The sequence below is a fragment of the Leiobunum rupestre genome, chromosome 8, assembly GCF_980474605.1.
Source record: "Leiobunum rupestre chromosome 8, qqLeiRupe1.1.hap1, whole genome shotgun sequence".
In the NCBI taxonomy this organism is placed as follows: Eukaryota; Metazoa; Arthropoda; class Arachnida; order Opiliones; family Sclerosomatidae; genus Leiobunum; species Leiobunum rupestre.
Window position 1 is genome coordinate 12,611,137 of NC_143391.1, and position 18,501 is coordinate 12,629,637.

At 46.6% G+C, this 18,501-nt stretch overlaps 3 protein-coding genes across 3 annotated transcripts; all 3 read right to left on the bottom strand.

Moving 5' to 3' along the window:
* Positions 1–8,437: 8,437 nt before the first annotated feature.
* LOC149932431 (uncharacterized) lies at positions 8,438–9,051 on the bottom strand. Its single transcript, XM_090157118.1, has 2 exons — positions 8,912–9,051; positions 8,438–8,831 (listed from the first exon to the last, which is right to left on the bottom strand). The coding sequence occupies exons 1-2, from the start codon at positions 9,049–9,051 to the stop codon at positions 8,438–8,440; spliced, it is 534 nt and encodes a 177-aa protein (XP_090013244.1).
* A 7,467-nt stretch (positions 9,052–16,518) lies between these two features.
* On the bottom strand, positions 16,519–17,367 carry LOC149932432 (uncharacterized). The gene has a single exon (XM_090157119.1). The coding sequence runs from the start codon at positions 17,365–17,367 to the stop codon at positions 16,519–16,521; it is 849 nt and encodes a 282-aa protein (XP_090013245.1).
* Positions 17,368–17,562: 195 nt separating this feature from the next.
* On the bottom strand, positions 17,563–18,411 carry LOC149932433 (uncharacterized). The gene has a single exon (XM_090157120.1). It carries the CDS (start codon positions 18,409–18,411, stop codon positions 17,563–17,565), a length of 849 nt encoding a protein of 282 aa, XP_090013246.1.
* Positions 18,412–18,501: the final 90 nt, after the last annotated feature.

Genomic DNA, 18,501 nt, shown 5'->3' on the forward strand with positions numbered 1-18,501 from the left:
ATGCACCACACGTCGCAGAATAGCACAGATGGCAATAATAATGTCCATATGACCTCCATGTACTGCTTTAAGAACCCCCACGTGAGTGTTCGGAAGATTGCGCTTCTGAAGCACTGAAACCAGTGCTGGGCGACGCCCAGTGATAGGGGCAGGTGAATAAGACGTGGTACGCATCGTCGATAGCTCCGCAGTGAGTGCAAGCGGCCGTCACACTGAGGTTGAACCGGTGTAGGGTCGTGTTTGTGGGAAGGCGACCACAACCTAGTAGCGAGAGAAGAGTATTGTCCTTGCGCGAGAGTTTCGAATAAAGTTTAGTACTAGAACCGGGAAAAGGTTTTTCCTCACGAAGAGGCCGCACTACCCTACTGGTCTGCTAGTCCGTACTCCACTCAGCTGAGAGAGCCTGACGACACTCACTCTTTATTTCTACAAGAGTAGACGGGAGGAGGAAGTCCACTCTAGAAGGGCGCTGGAGCCCAGTGACCGAGGCGAGACGATCGGCCGTCTCGTTTCCTGGAACTCCCACGTGTGCTGGACACCAGATTAGAGAAACCGGATACGGGTACTTATCGCAAAGCTTCTGGATACAGACGACTACCGGATCCATCGACCGACTCAGCAGTTGGGTGAGTGCGCTTTTAGAGTCGGAAAAGACAACTACCGGCGAACGCAGATGTGTGGACGCGTAGGAGAGACCCATCTGGATGGCAAATAGCTCGACCCAATTAATAGGATGACCGGAGTCCACTAAATTAACCGCACCAACGTTGAGGGAGGGAATTGCGAAGGCAGCACCCGCGACCCCTGAATCGGGGAAAGCCGAACCGTCCATGTAGAAAACCATCGCGTCCTTCACGTGAGGTTCGAGAGTTGCGAAAAACAGTTGCCGTAACTGTTCAGAGTTATTGTCAGCCAGCGCGAGATGATGGTCGCCGACGGAGGGGTCCATGGTGGAGTCGCCGCAGTGACAAGGTGTTGACTAGTAACGTGGAAAAGCCAATCAAGATTGCACCTGAGCCAGGCGCCAAGCTCTAAGTAGAAAAGGCAGCCTGTTCTTTGGGAAGCCATGCTCCAAAATTTCGAAGGAAGCAAGGTCCTGGCGCAGGAGAGTGTGGTAGAAGTTCGGAGTGTCCGCCGCCCCACATGGAGCAAGGGTGATTAGATCCATATAGTATCTCCTGTTGCTTAAGAGCGGAATGGCCGCTTCGGCCTCCATTAAACTGATAGGAGAAGACGGTGGAGTCCCGAGGATGAACTTTATCTAGTTTCTTGAGGGCACAAGCGGTCGCCGACGCGTAAAGGGGACTAGAGTAATCCAGTCTGAAGCGTACCAGGTGTGTATACAGAAGCCACAAGACCTTACGACCTGCACCCCACTGTGTACCCGAAACCGCTCGCAGGAGGTTAAGTCTTTTCATCGAAGAGGAGGAAAGGTCCTCGATGTGGGGAATCCAAGAGAGATGGTCATCGAAAAGACCACCTAGGCTGATGGCCCAGTGTAAGAGTGAGGGCCGCCGGAAAGTCGGCGTCGCGAGAGAAGGTCATAAAATTGCACTTGAGAGGTTGAAAGTTTAGTCCCCAGTTTGCGCCGTAGTCGGTGCTCCTGTCAAGAGCGACTTGCATAGTCCCGAAAAGATTCCCCCAGTCAAAGCTGCAGATCCAGACGGCGATGTCATCCGCGTGCTCCCCGTGGTTGACCACCTTGGGTCCGAGCGGAGGAATCCCATCCAGCAAGACACTGAATAGGATAGGGCTAATGGCACTGCCCGGGAAAGTGGCCGAAAATTCACCGTTGACGCGAACTTGAGAAGTGCGACCCGCCAACAAGTTTTCAACCCATCGCAGCAGGTTGCCCTCAAGGCCAAAACTTCCCCGGGGAAGGACAACGTCCCCAACCTCATCATAAAGAACTCGACTCCGGCTTTCCGAACGGCACTCCTAGCGCTCTATAACAGCCTTTGGGCGGAGGGCATCATTCCTTCTCGTTGGAAACATGCTGTCTTGCACCCAATTCTGAAGCCTGGGAAGCCCTCCCCCGAATGCCGCGTCTTACCGCGCTATCTCTCTGCTTCATAATCTCGGTAAAATTTACGAGAAGCTGGTTTTAGGCAGACTGGTCTGGTTCCTAGACCAGAACGCTGTTCTGCCTGCAAAACAATCGGGTTTTAGACGTGGGCTTCGAGTGACCGACAATGCGATCCGCCTTGCTATGGCAGCCCAAGGCGCTATCGTTACGAACAATCACTGCCTTGCAGTTTTCTTAGATCTGAAAGACGCTTTTGGCAGTGTTCACCACCAGGCGCTGCTCTACAAACTCCAACGCCCGGGTCTTACCGGCAATCTTCTTCGTTGGGTGGAAGACTTCCTCAAGGATAGGACCTATCAGGTCAGGGTCAATGGCGTGCTCTCAGCCACTTACCTCTTCACGAGAGGCATTCCTCAGGGCAGCTCGATCAGCCCCATCCTTTTCACTGTAATGTTGGACGGGATCCCTCAACTATGCCAAAGACATGTTTCCCAAGGGGAACACGCCAACGATATTGCGGCCTGGATCTGTGGCCAAGCCCTTCGCGTCTTATACGGCTCCTTGCAGCAATCACTTGATCACATCGCTGAGTACGGTGCACGCTGGGGTCTCAACTTTCAGCGACTCAAGTGCCAGTTTATGCTTTTCTCAAAAGCGACTAACATCCCAGGCGATCTCACTCTCAGTCTTGATGGCACTCCCTTAACCAAAGTCCACTCGTATAGGTACCTTGGTGGTATTTTCGACGATAGATTCACATGGAAGCCTCACGTCGAGGCTCTAGCCTCGTCTTCTCTCAAGCGCCTTAATCTTCTGCGTACCCACCTCATTCGCTCCAGGCTGGATTATTCCAGCCCCCTCTATGCGTCCGCAGCCGCTCCTCTGCTCGCCTCTTTGGACAAAGTCCAAAACGCTGCTCTACGGGTCATCCTTGGTGTGCCACGGTATACACCCATTGTCCTGATGGAAGCTGAGGCCGCAATTCCACCGCTGAATTTTCGTCGCACTCTTTTGGACCTCCATACACTGGCTCCATGTGGTGCAGTGGATACCCCGGCCTTTTATCCCGCTCTTCTGCGGGACAAACTGGCTCAACTGGAGGTCATGGAACATCGCTTCGCCCCGGATCGGCTTCCTTTTCTGCTCCGGGCGTGGAACTTGGCTAGGGAACTAATCTCTCCTGACTCTTTCATTCCTCCAGGGGTCATCTTCCTCCCACGTCCACTCCTCCTTGGGAACCTCTCAAGGTGACCCCTTACGAAAATGACTTGATCCAATTTTGGACATTGGATCCAATTTGTATCAAGCTATATCCTGAAGGAATCAAATAAGGATCAACTATTTCTTGATCAAATAATCTTTATCAAATTTGGATCCCAAAAATCTTTTAACTAAGAACTGGATCCAAGTTTGATCAAAATTGGTTTGATCCAATAGCATTGGATCCAAATTAATTTGATCAAATAAAATTGTATCAAATTTAGATCCAAAAAATCTTTTAGATAAAAATTGAATCTAAGTTTGATCCAAATTAATTTTATCAAATAAAACTTGGATCCAAAAAATCTTTTAACTAAGAATTGGATCCAAGTTTGATCTAAATTGTTTTGATCAAATAGCATTGGATAAAATTTGAATCCAAATTAATTTGATTAAATTAATTTGATCAAATAAAATTGTATCAAATTTGGATCCAAAAAATCTTTAAAGGAAAAGTCCAGGTTGGGTAAAACTTGGGTCTATTTGAAAGATCATGTTTAAATATACTAAAAAATATCAGTCGTAAAATTGTATCTTTTTTTAATGACGAGAAATTAATTTTTAAACGAGCGAAATTTACCATCAAGCGAGCTGCCATTTTCTTTCGCCTTCCCTCTGCAGACCGCACGCGGAGCAAGCGCGCGCGGGGAATAGAGCGCTGTTAAAGCCTGTTATAGCGCGAACAGCGCGTGATTAAAGTCCTAAGACGTCACCCCGAAACAAAAAATGGCAGATCGCTTGGCGGTAAATTTCGCTCGTTTAAAAATTAATTTCTCGTCATTAAAAAAAGATACAATTTTACGACTGATATTTTTGAGTTTATTTAAACATGATCTTTCAAATAGACCCAAGTTTTACCAAACCTGGACTTTTCCTTTAACTAAGAATTGGATCCAAGTTTCATCCTAATTAATTTGATCAAATATAATTGTATCAAATTTTGATCCAATTGATTTTTAGCCGGGACACTTTCTTGGAATCGTGTATGGAATCTTGTACGGTGTCGTCATCTTCCGCCAGCGGTTAGAAACATACACTAAAGATTTATATACCCCCGTACCGTAATTAAATACATACCGGGGGTGAGGAGGAGAAAGTAGATTTGCCGAGGAAGATTAAGAAAGAGGAGACCAAGCGAAAACACAGCCAAGGGAGAGGGTAGCAAAACAACAGGGAAGAGAACCCCGCCAAACCCAACCCCAACCCAACCCCGCGAAGGGGCCGGAGAGGTAAAGCAAAGGAGGGAGCCCGCCCGAAGTCACCGGTGAAATTTATTAACGTAAAAGATTGTACATTGTTTGAAATTTTGTAAATGATTTTTTTTTAGATATTGAAGTTAATTGATTGATGAGAAGATCTTGAAGAAAGGAGATGTAAATGATTTTGCAGCCAGGTGCGAATTGAATAATTAGCTTTGTAAGTGAAGGTTTGATGTAGTTTTTTTTTAAAGAAGAGGATGACGTAGTTAATGACTTGAAGATATTGTTGTAAATATATTTTATTTTCTTATTGCAAGACGATTGAAGAGGAATGTGAAAGGCACTCTTTGAGTATGACGAGGAAGGAGCGGGTGAATTTTGGTGATGACGAGGGTGATGTGGACGACTTGAAGAGGTAGTCATTTTTTTTATTTTTGACGATGATGAGACTGACGCGGACGATATGGAGAGGAATTGATTTCTTGACGATGACGAGAGTAAAGTGATCGATTTTAGCAGGAATTTTGCTTTAGGCGATGACGAGGGTGATGTAGACGACTTGAAGATAAATTTTGTTACCGACGATGACGTTGGTGATGTAGACGACTTGAAGATAAATTTTTTTGTTATCGACGATGACGTTGGTGATGTGGACGACTTGAAGAGGAATTTTGTGTTTGACGATGATGAGGGTGAAGTGGACGACTTGAAGATAATTTTTTTTTGTGTTTGACGATGATGGGGATGAAGAGGATGGTTAGAAACACTGAGAATAACTTAAATTAAGCCGGTGGCTAAAATATATTATTTCTAAAATAGATGACGGTACCGTAAGTGTTTCTAGGAAGTGGTCCGAACCGTGACACCATAGCGGATATCAATTGAGTGTTCAAGAATCTAGAGTGTATATTCCTAACTCAATGGTATAAACATAATTATAGAAGGTGATAGGAGATTAGATGACTACTTTTTAAGTGTGGCGAGACCGCCAGAACAATATCGATCTCAGTAAATATATGTTTATTTCAATGGTTAAATTTATCGAACAACTGGCAACATTTTGATGAAACTCTACAGCATAGAAATCAGAATGTAACAAGATCGATTTTTGCAATGGGCTACGCGCCGATTTGAAACTTACGGATTAGTCAGTAACGCCCAAGGTTAGTAAAAACTGATATAAAAGGTAGCCTCGTTTGGGTGGTTTTGGTTTACGCGTCGCGTCGTCTTATTATAAGTCTGTTCCCTGCCTTCTACACTCTAGTCGGTTCTCGTCTTTTTGGCTATGATTAATTTTCAAAAGTGCTTCACTGTGAGTTACTCTCATATCTAAGTGAAAAGTGTAGTATCTGCATTTAATGCTATTGCAATATAATTCATGCCACTAAAATAACCCAGATTCCGCACTTATAATGCTGGTCCCAGTCAGTATACAAATCTCTTTGGATTCCAACTGGATCCAAATCTTGATGGATCCTGACCGAATCCAAGTCTCATTGGATCAAAAGCTGGTCCAAAACTAATTGGATACAGACCGGATCCAAATCTCTTTGAATGTCAACTGGATCCAAATCTCATTGGATCAAGACCGGATCCAAATCTTATTGGAACCCAACTGGATCCTATTCTCATTGGTTTAAGAGCTGTTCCAAGTCTAATTGGATCAAGAGCGGATCCAAATCTCATTGGATGGCGACTGGATCCAATTGTCATTGGATCCCGACTGGATCCGAATCTCATGGGCTCAAGAACCGATCCAATTCTCATTGGATCAAGACCCTTGCATCCCAAATAGATAACAGTTGGATCCAAAATTTAATCAAGACAAGTCTGTAATTGGATCCCCGTTTGATCTGTCCAATTTTTGATGAAATTTGGATCTAATTTTGATCCACCATTTTCGTAAGGGATGGTCATCTCCCGTTGGCTAACTACTCGAAAAGGTGACCTCTGCTCGAACGCGCTGCGACAGTTGTTCCTTGCAACGCTCGACATCTACGCCAAAGACGCGACAGTTATTCACACTGACTCGGGAGTGGGGGGTGCCACCTTCGCTATTCCATCTCTCGTGGTCGGTGCTCGGTCTTTGGTGGATACCGGCCATCCCATCAACAGGATAGAGCTGTTGGCCATTCAATTGGCACTTTCATATGCTTCCGCTCATCTTGCAAGTTCAATAGTCCTCTGCTCCGACTCCAAAAGCGCGCTTACGATGTTACATACGCGTTCAAATGATCCGGTAATCACCGCTATTCACGACTTATGCGACGGGTACTCCTACTCAGTGACTCTTTTGTGGTGTCCGACTAACGTCGGCGTAGTGGGCAATGAAATGGCGGACGGTCTCGCGGACGTCACCAGTCTTCCGCGCCCCTCCAAGGTGGACTTTTTCCTCCCGGCTACGCTCTCCGAATTGAAATCTGTGTGTAGTAAAGTGGTTACCAGTGCTTGGTGGGATTCCTGGCAGACCCGAGCCTCCTCCTACGCGATCAGGGAGGCGAAACCTAATCCGGGCTCTAGCGAGATTATGCGGCTTCAGCTCCCCAGGCGGGATGACACTCTTTTGGCGCATTTCGGCTGCGGACGCTTTCCCACGAAAGCAACTCTCTTCCGCTTTAATTTGAGTAGCTCGGATTCTTGCTCGAAGTGCGGGGTGGTAGATACCGCGGAGCACAAAAGGTTGGGGAAAATGACCAATATGTGATCGCTTTCCGAAAATGGAACAAGTCGTCGAAGTGGGATATTCCACCAGCGTTATTAAAACCCATATCAAGCCTAGAAGAGTTAGGCCTAGGCTCAAAAGAATCTGCACAGACTCCAACCTTGTAGATGCGCCAGAAAAGCTCAACCTGAATTTCAACTATTTTTTCCAATAAACCTGCTTCTTTTATTTGACAATGCAAATTTATTTTAGAACGTGAGTCACCGAGAAATTCATTAATTTGCAAATTAATTACATTAACAGAACTTGACACTATATTGTAGTTCACTTTAGCTCCTAAGCCTTAGTTGTTCAAACCGGTTTGTTTACTAAAATAATGGCCGTCGGTTTATCAGACGTAGAGCTAATTATACGACGGCCAAGACACGCGGCCAATAATATCAATCCTTCCATTCCTGGGGCTTTATATTCTTTGAGTGGTCCCTCTCGTGAGTCGGCCAGTTTCCTAGTTACTTGCATGGTTTAGGACATGTGCTCAGTCCTGCCTGTGTTTGTGGGTCAGATACAGGCAATTCTGAGCACTACTTAGTTAATTGTCCTCTCACTCTCCATCTGGTCCCTAGGGGCAACCTCGGAGATATGAAGCTCACAGAAAAGATGGTGGTTTTCGATAATGTTATGCGTTTCATAACTAGCAACTTCGGGGACATTTGTCCAGGTTGATGCTAGTTATTTTTATTGTTTTTATTTTTACACGCCGTTTTAGAGGTTTTATTCCTTTACCCCTTTTTACAGGGTTTTTATACATGTTCCTTGTGCTGTGGTTTTACTTTTTAAATAAATAAAAAGAAATTGCGGGATGCGTGATGATGAACATGCGTGAAAAGATACAAACTAGTTTGTATATCTTGTGGTACCCCCAGTAGTGCCTAGCGGAACTGGGGGTATATAAATACTATAATCTGATGTCGCAAGGAACAACTGTCGCAGCGCATCCGAGTAGAGGTCACCTTTGCGAGTAGTTAGCCAACGGGAGATGACCGTCACCTTGGGAGGTTCCCAAGGAGGAGTGGACGAGGGAATAAGATGACCCCTGGAGGACTGAAAGAGCCAGGAGAGATTGTGTTCCCTAGCCCAGTTCCACGCCCGGAGCAGAAAAGGAAGCCGATCCAAGGCGAAGCGATGTACAATGACCTCCAGTTGAGCCAGGTTGTCCCACAGAAGAGCGGGATAAAAGGCCGGGGTATCCGCTGCGCCACATGGACCAAGTGTATGAAGGTCCAAAAGAGTTCATCGAAAACTCCGCGGTGGAATTGCGGCCTCAGCTTCCATCAGGACAATGGGTGTAGACCGTGGCACACCAAGGATGACCCGTAGAGCAGCGTTTTGGACTTTGTCCAAAGAGGCGAGCAGAGGAGCGGCTGCGGACGCTAAGAGGGGGCTGGAATAATCCAGCCAGGAGCGAATGAGGTGGGTGTATAAAAGCCTTAGCACGCCCCTACTGGCACCCCAACCGGTCGCTGAGACAGTACGCAGAAGATTAAGGCGCTTGAGAGAAGACGAGGCTAGAGCCTCGACGTGAGGCTTCCATGTGAGTCTGTCGTCGAAAATACCACCAAGGTACCTATACGAGTGGACTTTGGTTAAGGCAGTGCCATCGAGACTGAGAGTGATATCGCCAGCCCTGGTATGTTAGTCGCTTTTGAGAAAAGCATAAACTGGCACTTGAGTCGCTGAAAGTTGAGACCCCAGCGTGCACCGTACTCCGCGATATGATCAAGCGATTGCTGCATGGAGCCGTATAAGGCGCAAAGGGCTTGGCCACAGACCCAGGCCGCAATATCGTCGGCGTGTTCCCCTTGGGAAACATGTCTCTGGCATAGTTGAGGGATCCCGTCCAACATTACAGTGAAGAGGATGGGGCTGATTGAGCTGCCCTGAGGAATGCCTCTCGTGACGAGGTAAGTGGCTGAGAGCGCACCATTGACCCTGACCTGATAGGTCCTATCCTTGAGGAAGTCTTCCACTCAACGAAGAAGATTGCCGGTAAGACCCCGGCGTTGGAGTTTGTAGAGCAGCGCCTGGTGGTGAACACTGCCAAAAGCGTCTTTCAGATCTAAGAAGACTGCAAGGCAGTGATTGTTCGTAACGATAGCGCCTTGGGCTGCCATAGCAAGGCGGATCGCATTGTCGGTCGCTCGACGCCCACGTCTAAAACCCGATTGCTCTGCAGGCAGAACAGCGTTCTGGTCTAGGAACCAGACCAGTCTGCCTAGAACCAGCTTCTCGTAAATTTTGCCGAGATAAGGAAGCAGAGAGATAGCGTGGTAAAACACGGCATCGGGGGAGTGCTTCCCAGGCTTCAGAATGGGGTGCAAGACAGCATGTTTCCAACGAGAAGCATGATGCCCTCCGCCCAAAGGCTGTTATAGAGCGCTAGGAGTGCAGTTCGGAAAGCCGGAGTCGAGTTCTTTATGATGAGGTTGGAGACGTTGTCCTTCCCCGGAGAGGTGTTGCGAAGCCCGGAGAGGACCTCGTATAACACCGCTTCCGAGAAAGGGACATTGTATCTCGCCGGTGGCTGCTCCAAAAGCATAGTTGCACGGGCTCGTCTCAATTTTGAGCCAATTTGTGAGTTTGAGACCGAGTCCTTTACTATTCGAGTTAATTTTTGAGACCGAGACGAGTCCTTTCCAAATTTCATTGAATCACGAGCCTCGGCTGAGACCATTCGAAAAAACGTAGACTATTTTGAGTACGAGCCGAGACCAAGAAATATATTGTCTAATTTACGAGCTGAGACGAGACCCTTAATAGTTTTGAGACGAGACTGAGTCAGAGTCCGAAAAATAGTTGAAAATGAGCCCAAGTAGAGAACTATCGTTAGAGTTCTAATTGATACGATCCCGAGACGAGCCCAAGTGAATAAGCACGAGCTTGGGTTATTTCGCGTCTCGAAATTCTATTTGTTCAGTGGACGAAATCATAAATAATCGTTCACCCAGTGGCGTAGCGAGGGGGGGCGGAGGGGCGGACCGCCCCGGGCGCCACCATTAGGAGGGCGGAAAAATTGCCTCTTTTTACAAGGATGATTTTGGCGCGTTCATCCCTTCTACTTCGCCTCTCTTGCTTTCCTCCTTTGAATTATGATTCCGCCCCGGGCCACAATGACCCACGCTACGCCACTGCGTCCACCCCTAAAAATAATTGACTGAACCAAGTTCTATGGGCTGTTAAATTGAATGACGCGAGTCATGCGACCTTTGACGTAACCCTCGTTTATTTTTGGAAAAGGTCGTTTTTAACCGCCCATTTCGCGATTTTTCGAAGTTCAAAACGCTGCTGCCGTTTTTATCATCTAAGCGGCAGCTTAGGCCTGTATTTGGTAAGTTCATTGATTTTTCTAAACTACAGCAGTAGTTTCAAAAATTTAACCGTATAATGTTAGTTAGTTTCTTAATTTGGAGGAAGAGGGTTATGTATTGGTATTTACGAGATAAACCAGGGTACACGAAGGGGAAACCAAAAGCGAATGGACGAAACTACAGCAATGTTTAAAATGCCGTAGGACACAAGTTAATGGCTTAAAGCTTGCAATTTCAGTGTCGCGTATCCTGCCTTTTCTAAAAATTGTGTGAATTGATTTAAATAAAGTAGCATTCATACCGTTTTTTATTGCTATTTTTGAATGAGGTATTCGGGGTTAAGCAAATAATAATTATTGTTTAAATAAAAATCATATTTTGCGGCTTCTAAAATTGGAAGAGAATTATGGTAAGCAATAAGCTGTCCATTTTATTGGAGAATGCGTGTTAAAATCCCCATTACTCATAAAACAACAACAAAAACATGCAGTCATTTATTTTGTACCGAGTCATTATATTTTTTGTACTGTGCCATCGAGCGTGTGCCATACAATTTGTGTTGAGTCGGGAACTCAAAACGAGTTAGCCGCCTAGTATTTATTCCGAGCCCTATCCTGAGACGAGTCCTAAACGGATTGTTTAGGTATAAAGAGCCCGAGACGAGCCAGATTGTCGTGGTCTTCCAGCCAAGTCTGGACGAGGCGGCCCTGTGCGTCTGTCTTGTAGCTGCCCCAGAGAATGTTATGGGCATTGAAATCGCCTAAGATTAAGACGGGAGTGGTTACATCCCGAAGGAGAAGGTTGAAAAACGTCTTAGTGGCTTTACTCTGAGGATCATAGATGTTGAAGAGGGTGAACCATCCAACGGAGGAGTGAATCTTCAAGGCTAGAGATTCCACACCGACACAGGCTGGAGAGGGTAGACGGACTACCGGAAGAGACTTGTCGACGAGAGTCGCAACACCACCACGAACTATGGAAAGCGAAGGTTGATGAACTACCCTGTCCGCACGAAAGGGTTCATAACAGCCGAAATGAAGATTGACTGTATCCGTTGGAGAGAGAAAAGTTTCTTGAAGCGCGATTATAGTGGGGTGTAAGTCACCTAGAAGGTCAATGAGATCCGATAATCGAGAACGAACGCCGTTGACATTCCACTGGAGGACGCTAATCATCTGCCTAAGGATGTGAAGCGAAGGCATCCTGAGTGGTAGAGCCCTGACCATAAGGGGTCAATTTGCTGTTGAACTTGTCCACAAATCCGGCGGTAAGAGAAGCCGCAAGGGATTTCAAGACCGACCGTTTGTGCTGGGTGCCCTGGATCTTTTCGTAGGTTTCCACAACGGCAGCCACGATGTGCGCCACCATCAGAGAAATATCAGCAGCCGAAAAAAGACACAGAGGCGCGGCCGTCTGTACCTCTGGAGCGGACGCAGCCGACGGTGGTGGCCTGCGTGGGGTTTTACTCCTGTGGCGTGACACTACGTGGGCGTATGACTTTTGACGGACGTTTGCTCGTGCCTCTCAGAAGGAGACATCCTCTGTGCGGCGGACTTGTAGTACTTTCTGCTCCCGTCTGAAGACTTAGAGCTGTGGGCGCCTTTACAGTTGACACAATATGCCGTCTATAGAAATCTTATAGGTAACTAGAATGCTGCCGTCTACGGCCGAGCTTGTCACCAGTTCGTTTTGAACCTTCAGCCAATGAGAGGCCGTAGAGTGGTTCCACCAAGGAGGATAATAAACCTCCTTTGTTCAGCTACTATCGCGGGAGCTAGGTGACGTCATTCTCTCTGGTGACATTAAATTCTTGGCAGAACCACTCTTTGAGCTCTGATTGGCTGAGATCTGGCTATCGTCTGCCACGGCGTTTGGTCCATTTGCCAGTTACACGGCAGCATTCTAGTTACCTATGAGATTTCTATGATGCCGTCGCTTCACACCTCTGAGTAGGATCATAGACGTGATCCTTTCCACATGTGGCGCAGATCTCGTGAGCCACCTGGGTTCTGCAAGCTGAAGCAATGTGCCCGTACTGCTGGCACTTGTATCACTGTACTGCACGAGGGGTGTAATCTAGAACCCCAAAAGCCATGCCATACATGAAGATTTTCCTCGGAACGGATTCCTTGGGAAAGCCGATGAGAAACGTATTGGAACGGCCACCGAGACGGCGGACCGACTTGACCGCTTGCTGACTGGAGTGTAAGGCCTCCTCAATATCCGCTTTGGTAATGTCCGTTGACACATTAATAATCCGCCGTAGAGCCATTTCCGATGCCGTCTGGGATCCCGCCACTCCAAATTTGAAATCGCTGAAAGCGGTCGCTGATTTGATAGCCGCAGCCTGCTCCTCTGTTTTCGGGAAGACCAGCATGTCCCCCCGTGGGAAGGGCTGAAAAGTTACCCCTTCGCCGAAAGCATCAACGGTATACACGTGAAGTTGTTTTGTACCCAGGCTTGAGAATTTCTCACCTTCTAAAGACGGCTTCAGGCGGAGAGGGCGGGGGGGGGAGACCCCGACGAGGGGGTGCCCCGAGCGCCGAAAAGTCCTGGTATTCGCGGTGGGGGGGGGGGGGCACGTACGTAGGAATGTTCCCCAACGCTCGGCGAACGCGAACGCTTGGCGCGGTTGATCGGCCAGCCGTGGCGATCCACGGTGATGTAGCCGGAAGAGTCATCTTCGGCCAACTCCAAACCTTGAGAAACGCCGGCAAATTCCGAGGAAGAAGCCATAGTCCCAAAAGCGGGCGAATAAAATAGGACGGGGAAAGCTAAAAAACTAGGCAGGAAAGGGACTAGGAAAGCTAAGACAAAGGAAGCTAGGCCAAATAGGCTTAGAAAAAAAAAAGAACTAGGGAAGGTAAAAGAAAAGACGGAGACAAAAAAGACACGTCCTCCCCCACCGGCTTTATTACCCGCTATGTCAAAATAAAGGGGGGGGGGGGGGTTGGAATAAAGTTTTAAAAGTTTTTGGTGTATATAGCGGGGGCCTTCATGTGCGCAATTTAAAAACAAATAAAACAAAAAGAAAAACAATAAAAAGCCCGAAGAACACTGTAAAAATGGTAGAATTACACCAATAACAAGGGAAAACAAAATAAGTAAACCGATCAGAATGTCAATGCACCGCACGTCGCAGAATAGCACAGGTGGCAATAATAATGTCCATATGACCTCCATGTACTGCTTTAAGAACCCCCACGAGAGTGTTCGGAAGATTACGCTTCTGGAGCGCTGAAACCAGCGCTGGGTGACGCCCAGTGTGATAGGGGCAGGTGAATAAGATGTGGTACGCATCGTCGATAGCTCCGCAGTGAGTGCAAGCGGCCGTCACACTGAGATTGAACCGGCGTAGGGTCGCGTTTGTGGGAAGGCGACCACAACCTAGTCGCGAGAGAAGGGTATCATCCTTGCGCGAGAGTTTCAAGTTAAGTATATCACTAGAGCCGGGAAAGGGTTTAGCCTCACGAAGAGGCCGCACTACCCTACTGGTCTGCCAGTCCGTACTCCACTTAGCTGAGAGAGCCCGACGACACGCACTCTTTATTTCTACAAGAGTAGACGGGAGGAGGAAGTCCACTCTAGAAGGGCGCTGGAGCCCAGTGACCGAGGCGAGATGATCGGCCGTCTCGTTTCCGGGAACTCCCACTTGTGCTGGACACCAGATTAGAGAAACCGGATACGGGTACTTATCACAAAGCTCCTGGATACAGATGGCCACCGGATCCATAGACCGACTTAGCAGTTGGGTGAGTGCGCTTTTAGAGTCGGAACAGACAACTACCGGCGAACGAAGATGTGTGGACGCGTAGGAGAGAGCAATCTGGATGGCAAATAGCTCGACCCGATTAATAGGATGACCGCCGTCCACTAAATTAACCATAGAAATCTTATAACATAGAATGATTCCGTATAAATACAAAATGGACCAATTACATTGTCATCTAGTTTGAGTTACTGAAAATAATAATTTGATTATGGATTACGTCACCTTAAGAACCCGCATTTGATTGACTCACGTCAATCGAGTCACCTCACGTGAGCGCGTGCAGGGGGCCGTGATCGAGTTTAATGTAGTTTTTAAACATGGTAGACTGTTTCTTTACTCGTAAAGATTTTTCTCTTATATGCAAACGTTTGGCCCTTGCGTTGTTTGTTTTTATGGCTCCTCGATGTTTCATTTCCACATGTAGAACACGATTTGCGGTGGACGGTAATGTGTCGTTGTACAGGTAAAAGTTTGGGTTTCCTTAAGCCTCGGGGCAATAGGCGATAATATAAAGTCAGATATGCTTGCTCAACTTGTTAAAATGGGATATCGAAATAGTACAGTTAAAGCCTACGGATGAATTCATAGTCTCTTTGGTGGGAAAGCTAATGGAAGCATAGTGGAAGGTGGCGTTTCCCATCAAAACAAGAAGGCCACGTTACTTTATTATATCGCCTATTTGAAATGTTAACAAACGGCGGGCTTTCAAATTGATGATTTGGTAAAAATTACTTCAGGAAGTTCAGTGAGACTAGTGGAACAACAACTCAGGACTATAATTACTGCAATATCCGTTTTTTTAAAAACACTTTATTTAACATTGTAAATATCGGTCTTCGTTGAGTACTATCTCTTATGTTGTTTGACAGTGGAATGTTGAATTTAAGTAGAGTGCGAGACATTTATCTTGGCTAAGCTTCTAAGAGAAAAAGCATATTATTAAATAGAAGGTAAAGTTTTGAAAAATAAGACAATTATCAGTATGATTGTTGCTGTTTAATTCAATGACTGTCGTCAATTCGTCATAAGTGTCATTCTTTAGTGTAATGTATTTTTTCTGGGATATAATTACTCTTTCATAAGGTTTTTGTTTATCTAAGTTTCTACAAACATAATAATAAATATAATACTACTTACTTTAAATGTGAAATAACCTTTAAATACAAAGGTTAAAACTAAGGACCTTCAGTCACTGCTTCTCCCAAAACTGCCATTGACATTGCCTGCTATTTTAAAAGTTAGGCTTAAATATTTTCAAAGCGAACCTAAACGAAATCTTATTTATCTTCCTCACAATGGCATTTAAATATTCCTTATAATAAGTAAATATGAAAACAAAACTAAAAGTTCAAAAAATCTTAACACTATTATCATATGTAACATAACATCTCTGTATTAAAAATTTCAATGAGACGTTGTTTCACAGCCTCCAAAGAAATCACGAACGAACGATGCGCAAAACCGGTTTTAACTTCCTTCCCTCCCCATCAAACCAAGTTTTGATGACGAAAAAGCCGTCATCGATAGGAAAGTGACGTCAATTACGTCATATCCTGTGAACAAGGTCTCATTGAGAAGACGTTCTTTCTGGCACACTTATGAGTAATTATGTTACATATGCTATTATTAAATAAAAATCCAAAAACGTTGAAGTGGTTCATGTGAAAAACTCCAGCAAAAACCTATGGGAATTCTGCGAGCTTGAATCGGATGGATCCTGTAAAAATCGTCTGAGCTTCTACTATTTTTAACCAAGGACCGTAGATACAGGGACGAGAAAGTGTATTGGCGGCCTCTGTTGGAATATATCAGCTAAAACGACCTAAGCAAAAAATGGCGGTCACCTAATTTTAGCGGTTCTTGACGAGGCTTAAGTGTTCAAAACAAATGGGGATTTTTTTTATTTACGCTAGCATTCTAGGTAGGAGTATAAGATTTCTATGAAATTAACCGCACCAACGTTGAGGGAGGGAATTGCGAAGGCAGCACCCGCGACCCCTGAATCGGGGGAAGCCGAGCCGTCCGTGTAGAACACCATCGCGTCCTAAAGGGGGGGGTCGGAATAAAGTTTTAAAAGTTTTTGGTATATATAGCGGGGGCCTTCACACCAGGCGCGCAATTAAAAACCAAACAAAACAAAAAAGAAAAATAATAAAAAGCTCGAAGTACACTGTACAAATGGTAGAATTACACCAAAAACAAAGGAAAACAAAATAAGGAAACCGAGCAGAATGTCAATGCACCGCACGTCGCAGAATAGCACAGGTGGCTATAATAATGTCCATATGACCTCTATGTACTACTTTAAGAACTCCCACTAGAGTGTTCGGAAGATTGCGCTTCTGGAGCGCTGAAACCAGCGCTGGTCGACGCCCAGTGTGATAGGGGTAGGTGAATAAGATGTGGCGAGCATCGTCGATAGCTCCACAGTGAGTGCAAGTGGCCATCACACTGAAGTTGAACCGGTGTAGGGTCACGTTTGTGGGAAGGCGACCACAACCTAGTTGCGAGAGAAGGGTATCGTCCTTGCGCGAGAGTTTCAAGTTAAGTATAGTACTAGAGCCAGGAAAGGGTTTTGCCTCACGAAGAGGCCGCACTACCCTACTGGTCTGCCAGTCCGTACTCCACTCAGCTGAGAGAGCCCGACTACACGCACTCTTTATTTCTACAAGAGTAGACGGGAGGAGGAAGTCCACTCTAGAAGGGCGCTGGAGCCCAGTGACCGAGGCGAGACGATCGGCCGTCTCGTTTCCGGGAACTCCCACGTGTGCTGGACACCAGATTAGAGAAACCGGATACGGGTAATTATCGCAAAGCTCCTCGATACAGATGGCCACCGGATCCATAGACCAACTTAGCAGTTGGGTGAGTGCGCTTTTAGAGTCGGAACAGACAACTACCGGCGAACGCAGATGTGTGGACGCGTAGGAGAGAGCCATCTGGATGGCAAATAACTCGACCCGATTGATAGGATGACCTGAGTCCACTAAATTAACCGCACCAATGTTGAGGGAGGGAATTGCGAAGGCAGCACCCGCGACCCCTGAATCGGGGGAAGCCGAGCCGTCCGTGTAGAACACCATCGCGTCCTAAAGGGGGGGTCGGAATAAAGTTTTAAAAGTTTTTGGTATATATAGCGGGGGCCTTCACACCAGGCGCGCAATTAAAAACCAAACAAAACAAAAAAGAAAAATAATAAAAAGCTCGAAGTACACTGTACAAATGGTAGAATTACACCAAAAACAAAGGAAAACAAAATAAGGAAACCGAGCAGAATGTCAATGCACCCCACGTCGCAGAATAGCACAGGTGGCTATAATAATGTCCATATGACCTCTATGTACTACTTTAAGAACTCCCACTAGAGTGTTCGAGAGATTGCGCTTCTGGAGCGCTGAAACCAGCGCTGGGCGACGCCCAGTGTGATAGGGGCAGGTGAATAAGATGTGGCGAGCATCGTCGATAGCTCCACAGTGAGTGCAAGTGGCCATCACACTGAAGTTGAACCGGTGTAGGGTCGCGTTTGTGGGAAGGCGACCACAACCTAGTCGCGAGAGAAGGGTATCGTCCTTGCGCGAGAGTTTCAAGTTAAGTATAGTACTAGAGCCAGGAAAGGGTTTTGCCTCACGAAGAGGCCGCACTACCCTACTGGTCTGCCAGTCCGTACTCCACTCAGCTGAGAGAGCCCGACTACACGCACTCTTTATTTCTACAAGAGTAGACGGGAGGAGGAAGTCCACTCTAGAAGGGCGCTGGAGCCCAGTGACCGAGGCGAGACGATCGGCCGTCTCGTTTCCGGGAACTCCCACGTGTGCTGGACACCAGATTAGAGAAACCGGATACGGGTAATTATCGCAAAGCTCCTCGATACAGATGGCCACCGGATCCATAGACCAACTTAGCAGTTGGGTGAGTGCGCTTTTAGAGTCGGAACAGACAACTACCGGCGAACGCAGATGTGTGGACGCGTAGGAGAGAGCCATCTGGATGGAAAATAACTCGACCCGATTGATAGGATGACCTGAGTCCACTAAATTAACCGCACCAATGTTGAGGGAGGGAATTGCGAAGGCAGCACCCGCGACCCCTGAATCGGGGGAAGCCGAGCCGTCCGTGTAGAACACCATCGCGTCCTAAAGGGGGGGTCGGAATAAAGTTTTAAACGTTTTTGGTATATATAGCGGGGGCCTTCACACCAGGCGCGCAATTAAAAACCA

Coding starts and splice junctions, on each gene's coding strand:
- LOC149932433 (XM_090157120.1), bottom strand. CDS start 18,411: ATGGTGTTCTACACGGACGGCTCGGCTTCCCCCGATTCAGGGGTCGCG.
- LOC149932432 (XM_090157119.1), bottom strand. CDS start 17,367: ATGGTGTTCTACACGGACGGCTCGGCTTCCCCCGATTCAGGGGTCGCG.
- LOC149932431 (XM_090157118.1), bottom strand. CDS start 9,051: ATGTTGGACGGGATCCCTCAACTATGCCAGAGACATGTTTCCCAAGGG. Junction 8,832..8,911: donor TCGCTTGATCATATCGCGGA/GTACGGTGCACG, acceptor CTAACATACCAG/GGCTGGCGATATCACTCTCA.